The 24,636-nt window shown below is 40.8% G+C and overlaps 1 protein-coding gene across 3 annotated transcripts in view; it reads left to right on the top strand.

The window, feature by feature from the left end:
* The window catches only part of PARVB (parvin beta), a 74,189-nt gene extending 50,492 nt beyond the window's left edge, over positions 1 to 23,697 (top strand). For all 3 annotated transcript variants that reach the window (XM_080390824.1, XM_080390823.1, XM_080390825.1), the window contains exons 7-13: positions 5,232 to 5,290; positions 6,930 to 6,949; positions 8,467 to 8,528; positions 10,219 to 10,287; positions 12,551 to 12,652; positions 15,655 to 15,727; positions 20,077 to 23,697. In XM_080390824.1, the coding sequence (XP_080246950.1) occupies positions 5,232 to 5,290; positions 6,930 to 6,949; positions 8,467 to 8,528; positions 10,219 to 10,287; positions 12,551 to 12,652; positions 15,655 to 15,727; positions 20,077 to 20,153 (462 nt within the window). In that variant the 3' untranslated portion in view covers positions 20,154 to 23,697. The remainder of the gene's footprint in view (positions 1 to 5,231; positions 5,291 to 6,929; positions 6,950 to 8,466; positions 8,529 to 10,218; positions 10,288 to 12,550; positions 12,653 to 15,654; positions 15,728 to 20,076) is intronic.
* The last annotated feature ends 939 nt before the right edge of the window (positions 23,698 to 24,636 follow it).

Genomic DNA, 24,636 nt, shown 5'->3' with positions numbered 1-24,636 from the left:
TTGTAGAGAAGCCATTGAAACACAAACAGCACACAAAGGAGTTTCAGCACATAGAATTTCCCTAGTCTGGGAAGCCTGTTACTGATGTTGTTTTTGCCCCAATAAGTTATTATGCAGACTTAGACATGTTGTTTTCCTTGGCATGCTAATAGACTTCTATCACTTCTTTCACAGCCTTGTGTTTTTATTAGCTTTCCTTAGATATGGAAAAGAGATCTGACCTGAGGAACCCTGATTTTTTCCATCCTGCCCTGGATACTGCTCTAGTTATTCCTTTCTCTGCTTGGTGTTGACCAAGTTGTTCACTCTACAAAGACTGTACTTTTGGAGCATATGTGCCCCTTGCTTGTTACCTCACCTTCTATCCCAGTGGAAGCTCCTGTGGCAGTACAGTCTGTATCATGCAAACCCAGCTTTTCTCAACCGCTGTTGAAACACCAGTCAGAGCTGTTCCAGCTGGCACTCTGGTTGTGTGGTGACTGTTTGCTGTGGTGCTCAGTGCTGTTGTTGCAAGGCAGGCTCAGCTGCTGGCAGCAGACTGTTGAAGTGCGTTTTGTTCATGCCATTCACTGTTTGAGCTGTCAAGCGGTAGTAGGTTTCCTTGCAGGAATAGAGAGGATAAAGTGATCTTGGGCTCTGTTTTGCAAACGTGGATCCTCTTACAAGATGTGATTGCATGGTTGTTGATTTAGCAAGCCTTATTTTACTTTACATTTAAATAATGTCATTTTCCAGGCTGCCTGCCTGAATGGTCTAGAGGTACAGGGTGTGATGTAAATGAGTAGTTGATGGATACTCCCTGGCTCACAAAAAATATATGTATTATCTTTAAGAGGTGATTTTGAACTGATAGCAGCCTGCTGTAGTTTTTTCATGTTAAGAATGGTGAGTCAGATATAAAGTAACATGAATGTAAATAGGACACCAATTTCTTCTTAAATGTCTTTTTACTGTCTTGGAAAGGTAAAGAGGAAAAAGCAAATATAAAGTGGTCAACAGTGCTCTGACACCCTGATGCTAGAAATCTCCACGTCTATAGCAGAGGGAAAGGCCACGGAGAAGGTGTTTTCACATCTTTTCATGTTGGAGGGCTACAGAGAAGACACCTACTGAGATCATCTGGTTCACCAGAGTTCATGCATCTTGAGGCTAGACAAGGCGGAGGTGAAGATGGGGTGAGATAAAGGCTGACAGAAACTAGTAAAAGAAACAAAAGAGAGAAAGAGCCGCTTCTGTGTCCCCAAGGGAGTGCCTGAAGGTGTGAGAGTAATGGTACAATGAGAGTTAATTTAAGCTCTAAGCTCTTGCTGTTGGATCTAGAGCCTGGAGTCCTGGCGGTGGTTAGGACAGCTGCTGGCTGTGAGCCTACCTCAGCTGGCCCCAGGCAAGAGGAGGCTTGTTTCAGCCCCCCTATCATACTGCTAGGAAAGGCTTGCAACTCTGCAACTTTATTTAAATGGAAAGCAAGGCACGGTATAAACCAAAGCATGTTTCTTCTGGAACAATAACTTTTGCCTTACAGTTTGGTAAATTGAATTTTTGTAGTTCAACATCCATAATCTAGTCTAAAAATACATGTTGGTTCAGTAACACAGATCTCTCTAAATGGATTTTATTTAGCCTTTGTTATACTAATGACAAACAGAAGAGTGTTAATGAGGTTAATATTGTTCCTAATCCAAGTAAGAAAACTGTTATTAAGAAGATTATTATTATAATTATTACTTTATTGTTAAATAGGCTCTTATTATAGATCCTACTAATGATTACTGTTCTGTCAAACTAGATCACAATTACCATAAAATGTCATCTCTTGAGAGGTTTTAGTTTAAATTACTTTTCTGGCTTGAATATGCATTTAAGGGGATTAATCAACAGTTTAGGTGCCTTTGTAAGCTCTGCAGAATTGACCTCACAGCAAGAAAACCTTGCAAGATGTTGTGGGAGTGTTGTGCAAGAGCACACCCACACTGAAATTTTCAACTCATTAAGTCTCACTTTCATGAGTGACTTGGGTGCTCAGGATTTTCATTACCAACTTTATTGAGCTGCCCTCACACTGCAGATGCATGAGGTGCTGCTTGCCCTGAAGGGCTGTGTTTACACTGTGAGTATAAGAGAGTCATACTGGTTTAGCAAGTTACTGCTTAGCCAAGTTGTGTGCATTTCCATAGCCCATCCTGGAGCAATGCAAAATGCCTTACTAGCTTGTGTAAGTATTGTGGGCTTTTTCTTCTCTAATTTTTAGTGTCCTGCTCCATAAAATGAGATACTATGACAGCACTGTGCTACATGGAAAGTATTTACCAAGACCTCAACAGAAGGGTGGTGATTCTGCCCTTCCCTTAAATTCTTCCCTGCCTTTATCCCTTCCTTTAGCGTCTTGAGGTGACAGAGACTGTCATAAAGTGTTGTATTTCTTTAAAATTAAAAATAGTTAATTTAGAGTCTGAGAAGGATCTGTATCTGTCAAACAACAAGCGATCCTCTTTTGGTCCTGCACTGTATAAGTTGCTCAGAAACTCGCAAGCATTTTGGAGAGGGCCTTCTGCTTTACCTTACTTGAAGGAAGAACCTTTACCTATCTATCTGTCAGTGTTACCTAGAACAACTACAAGACTAACCCAACAGAAAAACACTTCTTTTTATATTATTTTGTATTATAAAGTGAACTCCATGAGGTAGCTTCTCTCAAGAGTAGAGTTCCTGAAACCTAGTTACTTTCAAACATTTTTTTTTTAAATCAACCTCCAGAAATGTTTTTTATTGGTAGTTTTTGTGTAAAACAGAAAATTTCATAACTGTGGCAATATATGTCCAAGTTACACATGAATTGTCCTAGCAGGGTAAGGGATTAGGTGGGTCTTCTAATTAAGATCCTATTGATAGCTACTCCAAGTGCTGAGTTACGAGTCTAAGGTGGTACATGTTTTCACACTGGTGTCACTCGGCATGTGCCTGTCATTCCAGCCCTCCCCAGTGAGGGCAGGGAGGAGAGAAACTTCATGGCTTCGCTGTGTGCTTCCAGTGAAAACTGAAAACCCTGAGGGTTTTCTTCCAGCTGACTCTACTGCCTGATATTTGAAATGTAAACTTGATGATGAAGAAACACCCTAATTCAGGAAAATATTCTCAGAAAGTAGTAATGTAAAAATTGTTCTGAAGGCTCACTGTGTTTGTTGTTTTCACAAGGCTCAGGAATTGCCATCTTTTGCATTTAGCATTCCTCATTCTTGTTTTTGAAATTGCAGCATGTCCCACCTTGGTGCTGCTGGGAGATCTGAGGTATTTTTACAATAATTCCCTTCTAGTCAGAGTTGCAGACTGAAAGGTCAGAGGCAAGGCAGGACGTCTCTTAGCAGTGGTGCAAGGAGTCAAAGAATGATGTTTGCTTTTGGATTCCAAGGCCAAGGGACCTAGGCTTGCTGTGCCAGCAGCGTGCTCAGCTGCCTTGGAGGGGGCTACACAGAAATGCTGCCATTTCCACCTATTGGGGAGTCAGTGTTGGCATCCATTCCTCTTTCTTATCAGGCATGTGGATAGTCATCGCTTACTGAGTTTTTGTTCACAGTTTATAGCATTTTCTCCCTGGGGTGTGTGGTGCCAGGAAGGTCCCAAAACCTGTTTTAATAAAGCATGGATGTGATGGAACGGAATAAAGATGACATTGTTTTGTATGCAAGAAAACATTGCCCTGTCAGATGCTTCCTCATTTTTCCATCCATGCTGTCATCCTGGCTTGTTTCACCAAACCTTCTGGCACCGCTGCTGTGGCTCCCTTGGGGGAGCAGGATGAGATGTATGCATGATAGGGAAGTGAGGTGTTGAGAAGACATGGCCAACTGGCGGCATCCAGCACAGGCATGGAGCTGTAACAGCACAGCTATGGGAGACCGTGGCTCTCACCGTGCCTTCAGCCAGGCTCCCTTGGTGGTGGCCTGAGAACGCAACTCTACCTTCATTTGTTGAGTAGGGATTGGAAGGGCAGTTCTTATGATTTCAGATTTCAATTTTTATTTCTTAGATTGCTTCTGGGGAAGGATGCGTTTCTCCTCAAAGCTGTTCTCTCTACTAAGTTCTTATTTGGGGTTCAGTTGGCAAAAATGATTGAGATGGCATGTGTGTATGGAGCTTGTGCCTGGGGGTGGTGGTTTCCCTGCTTACCTGAGCCAGCAGCTTTATTAACCCTGCCATAAGTCATTCTGACAGACCTGGTTCCTAGATGGCTGCTGAGATTTGAGCTCTTTGTGTCAGCTTTCTAAGTGCAGATAAGGGAGGAAAGAAGTTCCTTCATTCAGGCATAAGGCTATATCCCATAGTTTTGGAAGGGACCCACAGAGGTGTTAAGAAAGTTTTTGATTCAGGTGAAAGCACTTCCAGCTTCTGAGAGGCATGTGCCTTGTCTCCAGAACTCTGGAGAGGCTCAGAAACATTTGACCCTACCTGTGTCAAGGCGCTGTGTCTTAACAGAGCTGAGGAAGCTGTTAAAAAGCTGTTTTGAAACTGAATCTCACTGCATGCTAACTCTGTTGGGTAGGAGACTCCTTATTCATGCAGAAAATTATCCCAAGGAGAGAAAACCATGTAACAGGGAAATAATATTCATTGTGAAATCACTACTTGGGCTTTTTATGTTCCCTACATTTCCTTGGCGGATGTGTGCCTGAAAGGCATGTGGCTGGTGGCCTCAGTAACCTGCCTGCTCCAGGAGAGCTGCCCTTGTGCCCAGAGAGCTTTGCCAGCACACTGGAGCCCTGGCCTGGGGGCAGCCATCTGTGTTATTTCAGCCCCAGACCTCTCCACAGACCCAGGCTGCCAACTGTGTCAAATTGTTGGTTGACGCCGTGACATGAGCAAGTGGCCTTGGGGATTTTAAGACAGGGCTGACAAACTGTCTCTAATTTGTGTTCCAGGCATGATGTGACTGTGGTCTTGGGAGAATTGTTAGCCAGTTTGTTGGCTGCAAATACATACAGATATATATATCTGTATATGTACACACACGCATTTCCCAAACGTCCATTTGGCTGTCAGCCTGATAAATGCCACTGTTCTGGGAGTGAGCCCTCCTGTGTCAGCTGTTTCACCTCTACATCTGCAAAACTTAGTGAGCATGCTTTATCCAGTTTTCTGCTCTGAGAATTCTGAAAGATGCTGAATGCTGCAGAGGCCCTAATGAGCTTCTCCTTTACTAATGCCATCTCTGTTTCTGACTCTCTCTTCCTTTCCAGAAACGTGAAGGCCTCCTTCAGACCACTCATGTTACAGAGGAGCTGACAACTACAACAGAGTAAGCACAAAACACTTGAGCTTCAGCATGTGGCTGTGGTGCATGATGTGAGACTGTTTGCAAAGATGAGAGAGAGACAATCTTCCCCTGCCCCTGTTAAATTAACAGAGTCCCTTAATGTCTTTATGTTGTGCGTTTTTAACCATAGAGAATGTCTATGGAAATATGTTATGAAGGAGAAAAGTGTCTTCTTGACGTTCTTGTGTTACAGTTTTTTTTCGTTGCCCTTTGTGGGGCTTTTTCTTTTCTTTTCCCTCCTGCCTTCTGGAGGTAGCCATATAGAATTAATTTCTGCCCAGTGCTGTTGCCTGTCTCAAGTGAAGGGCCAATGTAGGTATTTTGGAGAAGAATTAGCTTGACAAAAGGCAATTCTTTGAAATACCTCTCAAAACTGAAGTAATACCCTGTTAAAATTGTAACTTTAACTAGAGCTCAGCAAAAACAAATAAAATAAATAAAGCTCTTCCCTCTCCAGTTTTTGCAACAGATTGCTTTGCTTTGTGTTTTTACAGTCCTTTTTATAAGGAGAAGGCTAGACATGCACTTTGGCTGCAAATAAAAGCTGAGTTTTTCCTTTGCATGGCCTGAAGGCATCTCTTCTAAGAGGGACTTAACATGAGCCCTCTTTCAGTTTATCAGTGTATTGGCTCCCTGTAGAGTTGGCTCAGCTTTCAGTGACTTTGAAGATAAATGAAGTACCATGTGGCTAGCTCAGTGGGGAAGAGCTTTCAGATGGAAACGCTCAAAAATGAGATCATAACATCTCTGTGTGGACATTAAAGATCTCATGGTGTTTTTGTAGGATCAGAGCTCTGCTTCAGGTTTGTGGGCCAGAATTCCTCCCCTCCCTCCTATGCTCTTGAACAATATAGTTAGTGTGTCCTCTCCTTCAGATGTGGCTTGTAAGATGTATTCTGTGGAGTGGGGTTTAGATGGTTTTTTCAGCAAGCCAAATGTTCATAGATTTGCATGTATGTTTATACACGTATTTTATTAAGTTATTTAATATTACACAATATTAAGAGGTTTGCTGTTTTATGTGTTGCATACCCAGATACAAGTATAGCTACAGAAAATGCAATGATCAGCATAATCCAACATTCACTGAATACTTTCAGATTCCTCTGTGCGAATCAGGACTTGATTCTCAGCTGATAAACATCTGCATATGTCTGATGTCACTGGCTGCGTATATCATTCATATTTCCATAATCTCCAGATATGATGTATGTTTTCTTTCTTCAGAGAAAACAGATTAAAGTGAGATAGATGGCCTTGCTCCTTCTGAGCTGTGTGGTGTAGTCTGATGACTATATTGGTAGAAACTGTACACGGAAGTACATGTGCTCGTTCACTCTTCATCATAAAAATAGTTATGCATAAGAAATCATAATTATGTGTAAAACATAATTACACATTTCCATTAACTTCAAATTTATCTCCCTGGCATCATGGGTGGTCTGCTGGGGACATTCCTGTGGCACGTTGGGTTTGGTCTGCAACATGCTCAACCTTCTGACTTGGTAGAAGTGGTTAGTCTTTGCATCTTGCAGGAGAAGGCCCATTAAGTCTATGGCCTGTCTTTTCAAAGTGATTATTCATGAACTAACCCAGTATTTTTGAATGCTCTGACTTGCAGGATGATGATGGGAAGATTTGGTAAGTAACAAAGTTGACGCTGAATTTTTTTTGTTTATTTATGTCAGACACAGAAATCCTGTTTTTCTTCAGCAGATCAAGACAATGGATTGAGGAATTCCTCAGAGTTGGAATGTGTTATGGGAACAGGTTTTGTTACTTCACACAAATGTGGAGCATACTGGGTAGAACCAGATGACCCACTGTACTGCTTGTGCTCTTTAGACAGGTCTCTTGGTATGTTTCCATTTGTAAGTAACAAATAGTGAAAATGCTGCACAGGGGCAGTATTTCCTAGTGCTGTTGTTAGTGGCTTTCAAATAAAAATCTTTGCAACCTCCAGCATTAAGAATTACACCTCCTTCATAATGTGACCATGTAAGTGATATATAATTGAACAAATGAAAATTACTGATGCAGAGGTGGATGGTACAAGGTCTAAGAAAGCTACGTTTATCTGTCCCCTTTCAGCCACCAGTCAGCCCCCTCTAATTCCTTTGCATGGAGTATTTTATCTCCTCCCTGTTCGCTAGATTTTAGAGTTTAGACCTTACCAAAAGTAGATCTGGTGTTCTAAATAAATTATTTATTTTTTTTTGGTGTTGCTCCCAAGAGACCTCTCCTTTTGCATTTAGTTTTTAGTGGCATTAAGTCACCACTTCTCACCAAAGAGATGTGGGCTTCTGTAAAGGACTGTGTGAGATAAAGGCATTTAGTTTCTCTGTTCCCCCAGTTATAATATGTGAACGCTACTATTTCTCCTCTTGCAGAATATCTGCATTAGTAATTAATAAGGTACTTGGAAATGAGTGGGGCTATAGGGGCTAAATAACATACCTTCAGATATCAAAGGAATTTGGATAATAAATGTGTTTGTTTATTTAACAATATAAGACTATGAAAATATGTTCTGTAAATAAAAAAAACCCCTTAGTTTTTAAGTTTTTCCAAGTTTATGTTGAAAACTTTAACAGCTTAAACCCCACACACTTTTCCCAGCATTTTAATGCTTTTGTTCGTATGTTTAATGCAGCTGCAATTGGTTGGATTTCTAAATTTTTCTTGCTTTACCTGACGATGACAGTTGTCATCCGAAAAAGTCAGTGTTTGGAAAATTTCAGTCAACCCAAAGTTGCCACAGTGTGAAATGTTGCACTAATGTAGTCAATTTAGTAGATTTTTAGATTGGATTAGATATTGTTACACAATGCTTTGAATGTCTAAACATAATTCAAATCTTCGTACTGTATGTAAGCTTTGCTCTTCGTACACTGCTGAATTAGATCTTGCTCATATTCATGAATGGCAGAAAAGGGAATTCAGTGAATTATATGTTTATTTTCAGTTACCTCTAAAATTCCAAGCGGACTTTGCTCTGGCATTTAGCTAGACACAAAAATAGGGTGATAACTTTTAGCTTGAGACTGTGTTATGTGGCTTTCTGAGAGAGACCTTTGAGCTTGGGACACAGAACTTGCTTCCCGTACATGGCTGTTGGAGGTGTTTTAATTTTATTTTGTTTTTCTTTCTAAAATCAGAGCGTGATGCCTTTGACACACTTTTTGATCATGCACCAGACAAACTCAGCGTAGTCAAAAAGGTAAAAAATAAAATTCAAGTTTCATTTTCTGCATTCCTTTTTCTTCCTTATGATTTTGGAATGATATCCAGAAGGATCTGGAAAATAGCAAAGAGGATTCTGAAATAGTGAAAAGAGCGTTTATCCCCCAGAGTTCACTCCAGGTGATACCTGGATTCATTGGCTTCAGTCAGGCTTGTCTCATTACTCTGGTTTATTGGCCAAGGTTTTTCTGGGTAGCGCTGCTAGATTCAATCAAAATGACACAAGTTAGAAAAAGTTACTCTGCTAAGTATTTGCAGTGGTACAGATCATTCCGACTGGACAGTTGTACTTGCTTTTATATCGCTGGTGCTGTCCTCCAGCAAGGAGGCTGCTGGGCTGTAGGCTAGTGAGCAGCTGGCGGTGGGGACCCCTTTGCTAGGCTGAGCAGCAACCGACTCAGTCGTGCATGTGTCTTCAGCCTCAGTCTCCCCAGGAAGCACTTGCTGTTTGATTTTCAGCTCATTCCTGTTCTAAAGATGATCTTTGGCAACTGGAAGATATTTTCCACAGTACCCTGAAATGTGATTCACCCAAAAATAAGTTTGCTATATATAAGGGTTTTACAGAGGAGTTGCTTTTGTCCCAGGGTGCTTCTACTTGCCATTAATTCACATGGTCCTCTGGTCTGTCCTCCCAGGCTGAGCATCATCGCAAAGCACACCTATCCAGACATATTCTTGACATGGCTCTTTGTGCTAGGCAGAGTGTAGGGGTAAAGTAGCTGTTGATCTCTGCCATCTCTTGTCAGTTTTAGAGAACACATAAGGAAGAGACTCCATGTTGTTCCATCAGCTAGTTCCAATAAGGCTGTTAAGTTACTTATTGGAGCAGTAGTATACAGTGTTGTAATTTGTCTCTTTGCTGCATATGAAACATAAGATGTATGCGTTTAGAATAATGCTTTGCAGTCCATGGAAAATTTTGTCTTCCCAGTCTGAAACATCTTCTAGAAGTGTGTTTTTAAAGTTGATAGAAAATTAAGTTAACTCTATCCATGCAATAGAAGTGTTAACACCCAATTCTGCATCCCTTTTGAAAGTGTCCTAAGCAGGCTGGAAGCTCTGCTTCGGTACATTAGCACATATCTGGCTCATAGTAGCAGGATCTTGCATGTCTGCTTCCTAAAGGAATAGAAATGCCAGACTCAGGTTACATCCTGACTGTAATTTGCTAATTGATATGCATACATCACTCCAGGAACAGAGGTACGTGCAGAACAGCGTGCTGTTGGCATCCTTTCTTGGGAGTCTTAGCTCAGTGCTGCTGATGCCTTGCTCCCTGGCAGTGGAACTTCCCCAGGAACCTGAAGAGATTAGTGTGGACAGGAAATGCACCTACTGCTTGCTTCATCTTCACAAAGAGCCTACAAAAGAACCAATGTCATCAGCTTTTTTCCCCACAAGACTAAAGTATGCTTTATGTGCTAGGAAAAATAACTAGTAAGCTGTATCTAATAGCACCATCTGGCGACTTCTGGCATATGGTGCAACAAAAATGACTATACGACTGAGCTGTTTTCAGTTTTATGCGCTTATTTACACAAAAGCAAATATTGCACATGCATATTTATTAAGCTCAAAAAATATCTTAAAAGATGATGTTAACCCTTTCACATAGGCACTGACTGTAGTATCTAACTAACATCGCTGGTTCTGGTGTTTTATAGTCTCTGATCACCTTTGTGAATAAACACTTGAATAAACTGAATTTGGAAGTAACGGAGTTGGAAACCCAGGTAGGAGGCTTTGTCTTTTTTGTATGTAGTCTAAACTGTGTAAGTTGCAAATCTAGGCCCTTGCTCCATAAAACTATGTTATGGAACTGTTTGTCTTTGGGCATGTTAATTTATGGGATCAGAGCTCTGTCTTTTAAGTAGCAGTGACATTCACTGATGCCTTCTTCCTTTACTCATGTTTACATGGACTTTTGTAATGGTGTTGATTTGCATTATAAGGTGAAATTCTCGGATATTTAATAGGGCCATAGTAATGACTGTAGATTGTGACTAGATTTCAGGGCAGCTTGTCTCTTGGATCAAAGTGGAGTGCTGCAAAGCAGTTGCTATAGTTATGGGTGGATGCTGGGTTGTGTCTTTTCTAGCTGTGAGGGTTTGTGATGAACTGGTGTAAAGTTTTAATAGCTGGCTGCCTGGGGCTCTCAGGAAGAGTGTGGACTGCAGTGTGCTGTTCATGGCAGAGATACCAGTGCTAACTTTGATCCCATCAAAGTGGGACTGGAAACAGTTCTGTTACAGCAAAGGCCTTCATATCCTCCTCTTTACCTTGCTATCTTGTGAGCACGTGCGCAGTGCTTGCTTCTCAGCAGTGTGGATTAATGACTCGAAGCTCCTGTGCTGCAATGGCTTGACTGGCAGTGGTATCCAAGTTGGTCTGTGTAAAGGTAGTGGAGATGATTGTCAACCATTGGTGTCTGCTCTGAGGGGTTCCTCTGTCTCTAGTGCAGAACTAGGTACGGAGTATGCTTCGAAAACTTGAGTATGAGTTTCGGTGTCAGTGGGGTGGTTCTCACTTGACAGATAAAATTAAGCAATTTCCAGACATGGGCTTGGCTGAGCAAAAGCAGATATTCTTTCCAGAGTTCAACTGTGAGAAGATGGTTATCTTACTGTCCTGGCAAAAAACCATAAGCACAGCGTCTAGAAAATTATACCAGGAGAACGGGTATAATTGGTTTGAGCCTGTCCTAGTTTAATACCAGTCATTCACTGCTATTTTATAGCTTTGCTGAGCTAAATAGGTGACTGGATCTGATATGATCACAAGAAATTGTTGCTTAATGCCTTGGAAATACCCAACTTTTCTTCTTGAAAAGGTTAGAGGATGTCACATGTACCGTATCAGGACACAAGTGAGAAGTCTATTAGAAATACATAACGTTACCCCCCTTAGCCAGTAAGTAGTCAGCCTATCTGGTAGGAACACTGAGTAGTATCGGTGAAACTATTCAGTATATTATTTAGTATTTACTGAAACTCTAAACAATCTATTTTGACTTGGAAAATAAAAATTATTTGGTGAAGTTAAATGGGGAAGACTGTGACAGGGGAAACTTGATTCCATCCAAGTTCTGATTAAGGGCAGAGGTTTGAATGTCCAGCATGCATCATTTAAGAAGGGCTGAAATGACCAGGTACTGTAGTAGTAGGACTTGGAGTATACAATGTGCAAACATGTTTCTCGAAGTCCTTTTGATTAAAAAAAAAAAAAAAAAAAAGGAGCCTTGTTAAATACTGTAGGGTAGTTGGCAAGATTCCTCAAGTAAATAAAATGAACGCGGGCAAAAGCAAGAACAAACATACATACTCTAACCTCACCCCAAAGTATTCAGTAGCCTAGTAAATAGGTAACTGGCTGGGGATAGAGAAGATGATGTTTTCAGTCTCTGCCTATTCAGACCAAGTACGCTGCGTAACTGAGGAGTACGAACTGTAGATAACCCCCAGGTGAATTGCTTTTCATTTTTTCTGCTTAGAGTGATTTACTGTGAGTAGTTTAAATAGTCATTGGCACATGATCTTGCATGGGTTAATGCTATAGCAATAAGCGGTGGGCTTCTTTGTTTTGCTCAGGAAATGAGAGTAGGGGAAATAATGCTACCAGATGTAGGGAGAAAGCCTTGCATCCTGTGTTTTTTCCTTTTATTTAGAGAACTGACAAGAAAGCAGCTATATCAACAGTCTCTTAAGGAAAGACTGATCTAGCTTGTTCAGCTGCACTGGTGATTGCAAGGGTATAGGTGAATCCAGGGAGCAGATGAAAGAAAGCCCTAAATGTTACACTTGCTGTCAATTACTTGTTATGCCTGAAAGGAGCAGGCTGTGACTCCTGAACTATCTTGCACTTCTGTGCTAGCAAACAACAGTGGCAGAAATCAAAAATACATAATTTGGGCCAAGCATTCCTTGTTCTGCTTGTTTGTGAATGCTTGTTTGAAAACAGATGTTTTCACCTAGGAATGTCATCAGTATTTCTATTTAGTTTGCAGATGGTGTTTACTTGGTTTTACTCATGGGTCTCCTTGAAGACTATTTTGTTCCACTTCATAACTTCTACTTAACACCTGAAAGTTTTGATCAAAAGGTGAGTGGAAACTCTAGTTTCTTTTCGCTTTTTTATGACATGATACTTGCCAATCATTGTGTCCTTTCTCTTTGGGCCCAGTAAATCAGAACCTGGTATATTTGTCTCTTCAGGAACCATAGCAAAAATACACTAGCTGTGACACTTGATAGTTAATATCACTAAAAGTTGCTTGTGAAATCAATGGGTAAATTCCTCACATTTAAGGAAGAAGGATATTCTGTTACTAGCATCAAATGACACATAAAGCTTGTAAATATCCATAATTAATTAGTCGGTAATAAGTGCTTTGTACTGTTTAGTACTTTGCATAATCAAAGTGATTTATTAAATTGTAGTACTGCCTGAACTGTGTTTTTGCACAGGAATGCCTTATTATGCTAGACAGCAGAGCTGATGCGTGGCCTTGCCTAGCATGTACTATGCAAATAGGCAAGAATGGCAAAACGGTGAGAGATGGGAAGCTTTCTTTTAGCCGCATCCAATGTGCTGGGATTGACATGGAGATAGAACTGCTTCCCAAGGTCACAGAATGTCATCCTTAAAAACTGCCCCGTCATCTCATTGATGCCTCATCAGTTGCCTAATACCCATTAATTCTTTTTCTGTAGTTTATTTAATGTTCTTACAAACCAAGCGAATAAATATTATTACTTGATATGCGAATGAGATACTATGGAGCAGGAGAGGTGGTACCTGGGCCATGATCTTTTGTTGATCTGGGGTTAGAAACTGTATGTTGAGTGCTCACAGGTAAGATGTTTTGAAGCTCATCTAAAGCCAAGATGGATGCCCTGATCCTGCCAGGGAGGGAGTATGCAAAAAGTGGCCTGTCTGAAGTCAATTTGTGAGCACAGATACTGCTTCTGTGTCCAGTTCCTGGCAGGATCATTGCCAATGTTGTTAACTTCAACTTCTGAGAGAATGCGCTAACTTGCCTGTTTTTTGATTTTTCTTCCTGTTTGGTAAGGAGTGAATGACTTGCTACCTAACAGTGTCTCAGACAAAATGAGCTTTGAGGAAGAATGGATTCTTTGCAGCGTTTGATTGTCTTGCTCATAATCAGGGTATTAGAGATGGAAGGAGGTGAAATAAGTGTCTTGCTCTTGGCCCCACACTTGCTCCATTGTCCTGTGTCCTTCCTAGTGTTAATGATAAGAAGAGTGCTTAACCTGTTTTATGGTTATAAGCAAAAGTTTGCCTCTCTGCAGTTGTTCCCCAACATGCATGCACATCTGTGTATATTCAGTGCCTGGTATCAGAATACTCTGAGCCTGGTTGTTCTGGAGTAATGCATGTGCCCCCGGCTTTTTATTCTGCAGTGCAGAGGATGTGAGAATTGTGCTGGCTGAGCTGGAGCAGGTGATGGCTAGGTCAGGAGTGGAAACATTGGCAAAAGTTAAAAGACAGAGTGCTTTGTAAGGCAAGGGCTGTTTAAAATGGTGGCTTTTTCATAATGACTTTAGTGCAGATTATTGCTGTCAAGCACCCTTCAGCAAAGTTATATGCTCTGAGGGGTGAGACTTCATCATCAGTAGAATAACCCAGCTTTGTCTGGGTGAATCTTATCAGCAATGCAAGAGGAAATTGAGTATCTTGGTATCTTGAATTTTTGCCCTTGTAGAAATGCAGGATGCTGAGCTGTAGCCAGTACCTCTTCAGCTATGATTTTGTTGTTGGCAGTTTAAATTCATAAAGATTATTGAATATTCTTGAAGTAATGCTGTGGTTTTGTGTGAAGACTCTGCCTTGAGGAAAGGGGTTTTGTAAATCCAAGCAGCAGAGATACACTGTGTTTTTTGGGAAAGGAAGAAATATTTTCATCTTGAAAGTTATTGGTTTGTCACAATGAATAAATTAAGTCCTGAGCAATAAGTGCCAGTGAAAGGGGCCTTGCTTCCTTGTTGTGGGGGAGCTTTGTATGTGTAATTCCCTGATTTTCAAGATTAGTAGCTTTAATTAAATCTCTTCCACTTGCTATGTATCTCCAGAACTGTCATTTGCAGTAACAAAAATGCACAGAATTCATAATCCAAATTACCTTGCTTGAATTTCAGTAAGCATGGGTGAGAAAGCTGCTACGCAGATCTTTTTAAACCATAATGTTCACTCCTCAAAGGGGAGATTAAAAGAAGACACCCACTTTTTTGCATTTTTCCTTCTTGTCCATTTTTTTTTCCTCTGACTTTATATTCATGTATGATCCTTGGTGGCTTGTTCAAAAAGCTTGCTCTGTACAGTTGTGCCTAGCTTGTTTTGCAAGTTCACTGCACAGTCTGTCTAGGAACTGCCACCACCAAGCATTTTTTGAAGCATTTGCTTCATTAGAGAAACCTAATTGGACTTCTATCTCTGTTTTCAAGTAGAGGAATCCAAAGCACCAAGAGACTAAGGGATTAGCACAAAGTCATGCAGCAAGCAGCCAGGCTCCTTGATGATGTGATGTTGATGTTGCTTGATATGCAGCTGATAATAATTTAGAAAAGACTAATGTTTGAAAATAATTCCGTTTAGTCTCTTTACTTCTTCTTTATTACAACCCATCTCTGTTCAGTTATGTCACTTCTGTTACATTCCTTATTGCCTTGTAGTCGGAAATGTTGATCTTTGGTACAGGCAGCAAGAACTCTGCAAAATGCAGCTCTGTTGTAGGTGGCACTGGGAGCTCTCTGACCTCTGCCATAGAAACTGAGATTGGGGCATAATGGGATTTCCTGGTTCATGAGGTACCCGCTCACATTTTTCCACTTGAAATTTGGAAATCTTAAATATTTACTTTGTATCAAAAAGTGAATATTTGCCCTATAATGATACAAGCTTTCATTTCTTAGCCTCGTATGTACCTTCTGCCATGCTTAACTGCGTAAATGTTTAATACTGATTTAAATAGAATTATCATCCTCTATGTCAAGTATGGAGAGAATAAAGCATTTTTTAAAATATGATTAAAGGTTTTTAATGCCTATGTAACTTTGAGATTCTAAACACTTTGCCTCTTTCAGGTCCATAATGTTTCCTTTGCTTTTGAGCTGATGCAGGATGGAGGACTGAAGAAACCAAAAGCTCGCCCTGAAGGTACGGACATGCCATACAGCTTTAAACTGTATATAAAGACGTAATAACAGGTGCATTTCAAGTGCAACTCTAAAGACAGTAGTAGTAGTAGTAGTACAGTAGTACTACCACAACATGGAGCTGTAAATGCCCCCCTTGACAGTTTTCCAAAGGATTCATTGTCTGTGTCTGGGGTATATCTTTACCTGTATTGCTTGTCTGGAATAGATTCACTGTGGTGTACAAGTCTAACTTTAGTGAATGATCCGAGAGCTGTTCAGTGCTGTATTATAAATGTGGCTGGTATTCTAAATAGCAGTCCAAGCAGGAAGCTTTTCATGGTCTAATTCTCCTAATTCTTACAGTTAGTGCTAGTTTGGACTCTTGTGATCAGATTTCAGTGGCAGATAACTGGAAGGCTTTTTGTTTGTTTTGTTTGGTTTTTTTTTAGGAGAACAGGTAGCGAACTCTCCTTGATTTATGTGGACTTGGGAGTCAGAACTGAAAAGCGTAAAAACTGAAATTTTTCCTTTAAAGTCTCTGAACCTTGAAATTAATTAATGATGAGGTCTGCATTGTTGCTTGCACTAGGGATAAGCAGAGGAATTAAAACTTTATGACTGCTAAATGAGCAATTTTTATTCCTGTGTTACAAACTACGTAGGTGTTGGAGGCTTCTGCAGAAAAAAGAATGAGGAGTCCCCAGGAAATGTTCAGTCTGACTTAAAATGAGACAAAGTGGTGATAGGCGATAGGTTAACAAATAGTGGAGCTGGTTATAGTGAGGAAAAAAGGCAGAAGACAATATTGAATGCATATGTGTTCTGTCAGCACTGTTCTTTTAAATGAATGATGAAAAGTGCTGCTGAGGAATTCGGTGAAACAAGACACTAACTTGAGAAAGTAAAGGAGTGTTCTGAGTATTAGAGCTCAGTCAGTGAGTATATGAGGAGGATGAGAAAACTGGAGAAAAACAAATGCACAATCAAGAATGGCAGGTTTTTTTGAGTGAAAGGGTTAAAAAGATTGCAGTAGGAGACCAGGTAAGCTAGACAAGCCTGTTTTGAGAGAGAGAATGTTAAAATCCTAATTTCTCTGTTGAAAGCTTGCCCTTTGTTTTCTTTTCATTGGTTGATCTAACAGAGATTACCTTCCTATAAGGCTATCTTACACCTTTACACTATTATGAGTGGTAGAGCACTAAAGTAGATCTTCTGTTTGCTCTGGATAAGGTGTGTAGATATATGCAGCAAAATATGTTTAAGTATTTTACTGATTGGAAATTTAATTATTAATAGAAGCTAGAGAGCCAAATTAAGTCATAGAACATTCCTTTGCTTTTTGCTGTTGCAAGATGTATGGTCTCTTGTGTGTCTTCCTTTCTTTTCTGTGTGTGTACTCATTCCTGGCAGCAGTTATTTACAGCTGTTGGACTGAATGTGTTTGTGTGGTGCCTGCGTGTTGAAATTGCCTGTAAAACTGACTTGCTCTTGAAAAGCTGCTCCTGTGGAGAGGACAGTAACATCTTGGGCTTTGTCACCATAGTGCTGTGGAATCCTCTGCAGGATCTTGACAGGCAGTACAGTCATGTAATATGTCTTTCTTAGAACAGGAATTCGTTTTGTCTCAGACTCCGATGCTCTGCAAAATGTTTTGTGTATAGTATACTCCGTTAATGCCATACTGATCTAGTGTTTGTTCCTAAATAGGTTGGAAAACCTGTTAGGTGAATAATGTCCTTTGGCATGAATTGGGTAGTAAATGCATCTTGAGTTAGTTGTAGGATTTTCATGTAAAACTTTGTCTAGAGCAGAACATCACAACTTTTGTTTCTGTAGCCCATGCTTTATGCAGTGCTTGCAAGAAAGAGGTCTTGTTTAATATTTTAGGGTGCCTTAGTACAGGTGGCAAACAAGAATAGCATACAGGACAGCTCCTTTTCTCTGTTCTTCCAGCCCATTTCAGTAGATAGAGCCAGCAGCAGAACTTGGTGCTGAATTATTGCCGCAAAAGTATGTTGTAGTGGATTAATTTATTAACCTATAATGGGGTTGTTATGGAGTGTGAACATTTTAAATTAATGGAATATTTTAAACTATTTTGATTATTTATGGCCACTTTCAGTTAATATTTTATTAGTTGTTTTTGGTAAAGTTATGACTTCATCTTAAAATAATAAATGGGAGGCTGTGGGTATGCTTATTCCTGGGAATGCCTGTTAGGCACTGATCAATAAGGAACACTGTAATCACCCACACAGGGAGGATGCATCTCACACTACTGTACTCTTTAATGCAGCAAACAAGGGCATAACAAGGACTGAAAGTTAGGAAAATGTCAAACTAGAATTACAGTATAACTTTTGCACCAGAGAAGGTAATTACCCATCAGTCTGAATTGTCAGGGGATGGAGGTGGAATTTCCACTACTGGAAGATTTAAGAAAGAAAAAACAGAGAAAAGACATGCAATGTTAACCTTGTATTTTAATTCAGCCAAAGGTCGGTTTGTAAGCTCAGTATAGGATTTCCAAGGTAAAATTAAGGACTGTTGTATGTGAGACCAGACTGTGTGACCTTAATAGTTAGCTCTGATGCTAAATCTACATGTCATTTAAAAGAGCTGGGTCCATTCCGTCTTTTAGTGATGGGGGACCTCCCAGTACCTCTCATTCCTCAGGGTAACCAGGGGTGAACAGCAGCAGGTGTCTAGCTCATATTGCTGATGGAGGTTAGTAGGAGTCAGCCTTAAATATCTGCATGAGGGCGGATGGATGGTACCTGCTCAGCACATTGCTGCAGGTATGGGCCCCCTTCCAGCTCCTGCCTGTGCTCTTACTGGTGCCCTTAGCTCTTGCTCTGGCTATTTGCTGCCTCTTACTCCCGGCTGCTCTCTCCTTGGGACATGCTGTAGTTTCCTAGCTGTGCTTCTAGCTTTCAGCAATGTTTCTGCCCTGTCCTCCAGATCTCTGTGCCTCTCCACTGGCACCTTGGTCTTGGTTTAATTGTTTACTTGATTAGCAAACAAAAGTGACTACCAGCATCAGTAGGGTCAGTTGTCTGTTCTCCAGATACTTGCCTTGATTTCCCCGCCTTAGAAATGCATGGCTGTTGCAGTGTTTCATCTGGCTAGATTTACATTTTAAAGCTCTCTCTGAGTGAACTGCATCTTGATACAGAGGAGCCAATGCTAATTCTGGCTGTTGCTGTGGTAGTAAGCAACTTTCTATGATACCTGGAAAAATTAGAAACGTGTTTCATATTTAGGTTATCCAGGTAAGACATCTCTTTTTTTTTTCAGGGTGTATTACTTCACAGCAGTTAGGACTTTCCTTTCTTTGGGGCAGGAGATTATTTTTTTGCAAATGCAAACTAAAAAATCATGAGTGAAATATGTAATATAATACAGGAAAAAGGGTACAAAGAAAAATTTGAGAAGTTTCTGAACCAGATACCAGATGAAGTGTGGAGCTTAGTGTGTTACCCAGCGTGGGGTGGGAGGGAAGGGTGGAGAGGACCTGGCAATGATTCTTCAAAGCGGGCAGTAGGTGTTTTCCCTGGACCTCGCATTAATTGTACTTAGTCTGTTAATCGTTTGCTGTCTTCCTGGTACTTTGAATGATATTTTTTTTTTTCATTATCTGTTGTTCCTTACTTCTGCTTCCATATATATTTTTTACTGTGTAGTTTTTGCTTCCTCCTCCTCCTTTCTTGGGTACTATATCCAACCTTTCTTTCCACCTCTTCAGCCTTCTCTGTGCTATGCCTCTCCCCATAGTCCCTGGATTACATGTCAGTGGTATTTCCTGGCATTTTATCATAGTAATGCACTGGGAGGTGTGAGCAGAAAAGCTTTTTGTTGAGAACTGTTCCAGACCTGTTCCTTGGCATAGCATGGTAAGAAGGGAATCGAAAGCCTTGAGTCTGCTAAGAGAATTCAGGCTTTGTTTATTCATAGACTGTATCATTACAGTTATGTGTGTGTGAGGTTCAGTATCTCCTGTGATGTGTGTGGCTACTTGTTTGCTGCTTCTGTGGCCAGTGAAGTCATGTGAAGCCAGTGGTAGTATTTCGCAAAGCCATTATCCTAGATCTCAGGCAGAAGTACTTTCTCTGTAACCAGTTTTAGGTGAGGAAGGGAATTACTTTTCTTCCATTTCCCAAAGAAGTTAGCTGTGACTGTGTTATCGTGAGGCTGTTTTGAAGTGCATCATATGGGACACTGAAAATACTTGACTTGAGGAGATCAGAACTCTGTGGGTTTTTTTTGTTGCTGGTCCCGCTGGCTCAGAGATGTGGAGACTTCTGTTCCTTTGAGGACAATTGAGAGAGAACAAAAAGCAAATTAAGGCTTTCTTCTTTTCTTCCACAGATGTTGTCAACTTGGATCTGAAGTCTACCCTCAGGGTTCTATACAACCTGTTCACAAAGTACAAGAACGTTGAATGATCCTGGAAGCTGCTGAGGTCTTCATCCTTCCAACCTCCTTAGGCAGAAATTATAATAAATTCACCCTCTGCACGCTCCCGTTGTGCCTTATACTATATTTCATGCATTCTTTCTACGGTTGATGTGGTCTGTCTGTAGTTGTTTATTTGACAATCTCACTTAAAATAATGCATGCATATTCTCTAGGTCACTTGAAAAATGTGTAATATTTCACACTTTTACCAGAAGATACTGTTAGGTCTGTTGTTTGTTACGATCAACAAATATTCTTTTTGATAAAGGAAATATACCACTAACTATTTTATTAAGCAGGGAAAACATGAGACCTTTCTCATGGCTGGACACTCTTTGATTCTATGATAGACTTTCTTTTGCATACTCCTTGGCTGCAACTGGCGTTTGTTTTTCCAGGCTTAAGTGTTAGCAATAGAAAATCAGCATTGGAATTTATTTAGAAGATGAGCCTTTTCTGTTAAATAAGGTTTTATACGTTCTGTTGGGTGGGTGGGGCTGAGGGGAATTACAGGCACTATCTGAAGCTAATGTCAAAAGCTGCAGGTTTTGTGTTAACCTCATGCTATTCAGTGTTATTTCCATTCAGTGTTTGTTTACACAGAATAAGTCTTGCAATGGGATGTCCAGCTAATCTTTTGTTGTCTGTTTTTTATTTCATCTCCTTTCTAGGAGAAATTTGGTAGCTAGAGCCACTGTCATCCATTAAGCATGCAGCCTCAGTCACGTCAGTCAGGAGCTGGTCAGGTAGGCACAGGCTGGATTAATGCATTTTGCCCCCGGCCCTTTCTGAAACAAACATGGGCAATAATGAACTTGCCAGTTTAAAGGCTGACTCTTCATTTCCCACAGCTGAGTTAAAGGGTCAGATTCATTCCTGTTGTAGTTATTGGCAGCTATACAGTTCTGGAGGTCAGGCTTTTATAAATGGGGGATTATATATTTTCTTTCCTAAAGGATAAACCTGAATTCCTGCATAAATAAGAGCTTGTCTGTACTTATGGATTGCACTGGGCTATGCAATATGTGGTACACATAGTGCAAATCAATGGTAAGCACTCAAAACGTGAAGCTCTTCAGCGATCAGTTATGCTTCAAACTAATTTCATCTGATTGCCCTGTGCCATCCCAAGAAATACTCTCCTAGGCTCTGGCCTAGTCCTGTAATCTTTTAAACTGTTAGGGATTTTAGTGGGAATCTGTTTTTAAAAATGGATTTCTAGATTTATCCAGTAGGCTCTGGTTACCTCACAGTGCTTAGCAGGTTTCATTTGTAGAGCTGTTCCTGGCTGGTGAGGTGGTCGGTGCTGCTGTGTGAATGAAAGGCTGTGCTGGAACATGAGCTCTACGAGTAGATTTTTGAGGAGAGCTTTGTGAAGGGAATTGGACTGTAATTTCCAGGGTAAATTATTTGTGGAATATAGATATAATAGCACTCTTTTCCCTGGAGTGCACAGGGGAGAGATTTTACTACTGCTTTTATGTATCGCAGCAACAACTTTTCTTTTATGGGCGGCCATGATTTTGTGTGAAACATTAGTCAGAGTGCTCCAGAGAGGAAGCAGGTAGTATTGCTGTGCTCCATGGGCTCACCTGAGTCCTGTTCAAAGTAGGCATCTTCTTTCCCTAAAAATGGATTTCTTACACCAAACTTTATTTACCCTGTGAGTTCATAAGGGAACCTGCTATTTGAATGGTATAATTTTACAATTTACAATTAAATATTTTTTAATCTCAAAGGGATAGAAATGGGCTTCTGCTTCTTGGCTTTGTATTTTGGGGTTCTGAGTTCTAGTATTTGAATTATTTGGGTCACCTCCCCTCACACCTCCAAAACAAAGATGGAAGGAATTTGCCCTTTCTTTCCATGAAAAATTCAGATCTCATCTGCTCTACAAGGTTCTGCGGGGAATCATTGCTTGCCTGCCCTTTATACGGGAGCTGACCTCTTGCTGTTCATGCAGAGCCTAGAACAATTGGACTTGAATCTCAGGTGGGGCCATGACGCTAGGAGTTATTGCAGAGGAGACTTGTAGAGCACTAAGGCCTGGTGGGTCAGCTCTCCTGGCAAGTTAATGAAATCGGTCTAACACTTGTGCTGTGAACTGGGGTATCGTCAGGCTGGAAGGTGATTGAACTGAAAGGTATCTTAAACTTCTAGTTTAATGCAGTCTTATTTATTGGAAATCAGTCTGTTAAAGAGCTGTCATTCCACCCACCTCCCTTCAGGTGACATGGAAGTGGCAATACTGTTTATATTCTCTGAGTTGCTGAGAAAGACCTTCAGAGAATCTATCAAAATTGGAAGCAATATTAATATGAAAAGCAAACAGAAAATAAAAACAAGAGACTGGTAAGAGCAGTTTGGCTTTGGGAGGGGGAATGGCTCTTTGTGAGGTGGGATTATACAGCTGGCATCTTCATTGCATCTGAGCAGATGTGAACATACCACCAAATTTTAAGAGTCTCTGTTTTGTTCAATATGTGTTTCTGGTCACTCTGCAGAAACCAGAGTCCCCCCTCTACAACCTGAGGCATGGATCCATTTTTGCATTCCTTACATTAATATCGCTGTCAATCAAGACTGCAGGCTTGATGCCCTGAACAGGCTGGGGGCAGGTGTCATACCCTGGTTTGTTTTTAAGTCTGTTGACAAATGTTGTACAGGAAAGATATGTTTTTTCATTCCTTGGCTCCTTGCTGTCTAGCCAGTTCATTCTCCCTGTAGATGCTGTATGTATTGTTAGCTGGATGGCTGGCAGGATGGATTTAACTGAACTGGAGCTTCATCCCAGTCAATCCAGTTTCTAGGAAGAGCAGTGTAGGTAAAGCTTCTCTAAACACCTGCTTTTGTCATGCTTTTCTGTTACAAATGCATGATATTTACTACTTCTCAAAAAGATGTGTCAACATTTAAAATACTATTCATGAACTCATTGTTACTGGGGTTTTAGATATGTTCCCTGTGTGCCAATGGGGTAGATCTAAATCCTGTTGAGTTCATCTGGAATGCTGAACGCTCTGCAGCATTAAAGCTTCCCCATTTGCAAGTACTTAATGAATGTCTGTCTTTTCCAGTCCATACAACTGCCTTTTAGGTGCATTTACTTGACATACTCGGGTCCAGTGAGTTATATTACCACAGAAGCCCAGATACTCCTCAGCTGCATCCTGTTTTTCAAGATGAAAAAACAACAGTGGCAGATCTTTTTTTTTTTTATCAGTTTAAACCTTACAGGATTTTCCAACCCTCTTCCCCACACCTCAGTGCTTTCAGTATTAATGTACTTTTTAAGAATCTTTTCTACTGTTTTTAACAGTGTTTACTCTGGATTTCTAACTACTAAAAACCAGCTTTGCAGGTAAAATTCTGGACTTGTCACATGTGCAGACATCCAGCTGTGACAAGAGTTGTGTACTGTAAGCAAGTTACAATGCAATGCTATGTTTGCTAAAAATGACAGCAGGAGTGTTATGCATGCTTTGTAACAGTTGTACTATTTATTCAAATAAATAAATAATGACAACTTTGTTTTCTATGTCTTTTTTTCACCCCCCCACCCCCCCCCCCCCCCCCCCAAATGGGCTAGTCTGTGGGAAGAACTTTTGAAAGGTGAGCTTCATCTGTCATCTTCATCAAGGGTCCTACTTTATATATAGACCTAGCAAAGCAGTGATCTCAGGTTTCTGGCCCTGTTGCAGGTGATGAGACTGTATGGGCAGATGCAAATGAGCCCTTCTTCTGTAGGTTTTGTCAGCCACATTTTTTGGGGTGGGATCTTTTTTATATTGCTCAGCTACTGGACCTGATGAAGTACTTTTCCCTTGTAAAAAGGAAAAGGTAAAGTAGCTGAATTACACTCTGTGATACTGTTAGGAGACTTGGGGCCCAGTTCTTCTGCAGTGGCACAGGAGGGAAGCCTGGTGTGCTGAAGCCAGTCCCGTATGCGTCTGCAGAGCGCTTGGGAAGCCCGAAGCCTAAGTAAGTCTGGAGTGAAGTTGAAAATGCCTGTAGGCTTCCCCTTGCACTGGTATGGAGAGAGCGTAGAGGGGCTCTCCAATAAAGCACAGCTGTGTGGAGAGGCAGGAAAATGCATCATCAGAAGTTGGTTTTGGTGGGAGCACTGTTGATTCCTTGAATTGTTCTTCAGTGGCTATTTTTATGTAAGGGTCAGGTGTGGCGGTGTGTGTGTGCATGAGGTGTGCTTTGGGAATGTACAGAAAAACTTGGGGGAGATGGGTACGAAGTCCAATGAACTCTGATACAGAATTTACTAGTGCTGTTCTACAGAAGACTGGATACTTCATACACTGGTGGCAACATTACTTTTTGGAGGAAAACAGGTGCTTGTCCATCACGTTTCAGACTTGTTCTTTTAGCACTGCTGCACTGTATTGTGAGTGAGGCTTTCAGGAAAGAAGTCCTTTGAGTTGCCAGTTGAAGCAAGGAGAGACCTAGTAATTACAAATG

Source organism: Falco punctatus (assembly GCF_963210335.1).
Source record: "Falco punctatus genome assembly, chromosome: 6".
NCBI lineage: Eukaryota > Metazoa > Chordata > Aves > Falconiformes > Falconidae > Falco > Falco punctatus.
This window is presented reverse-complemented; position numbering and strand designations above follow the sequence as displayed.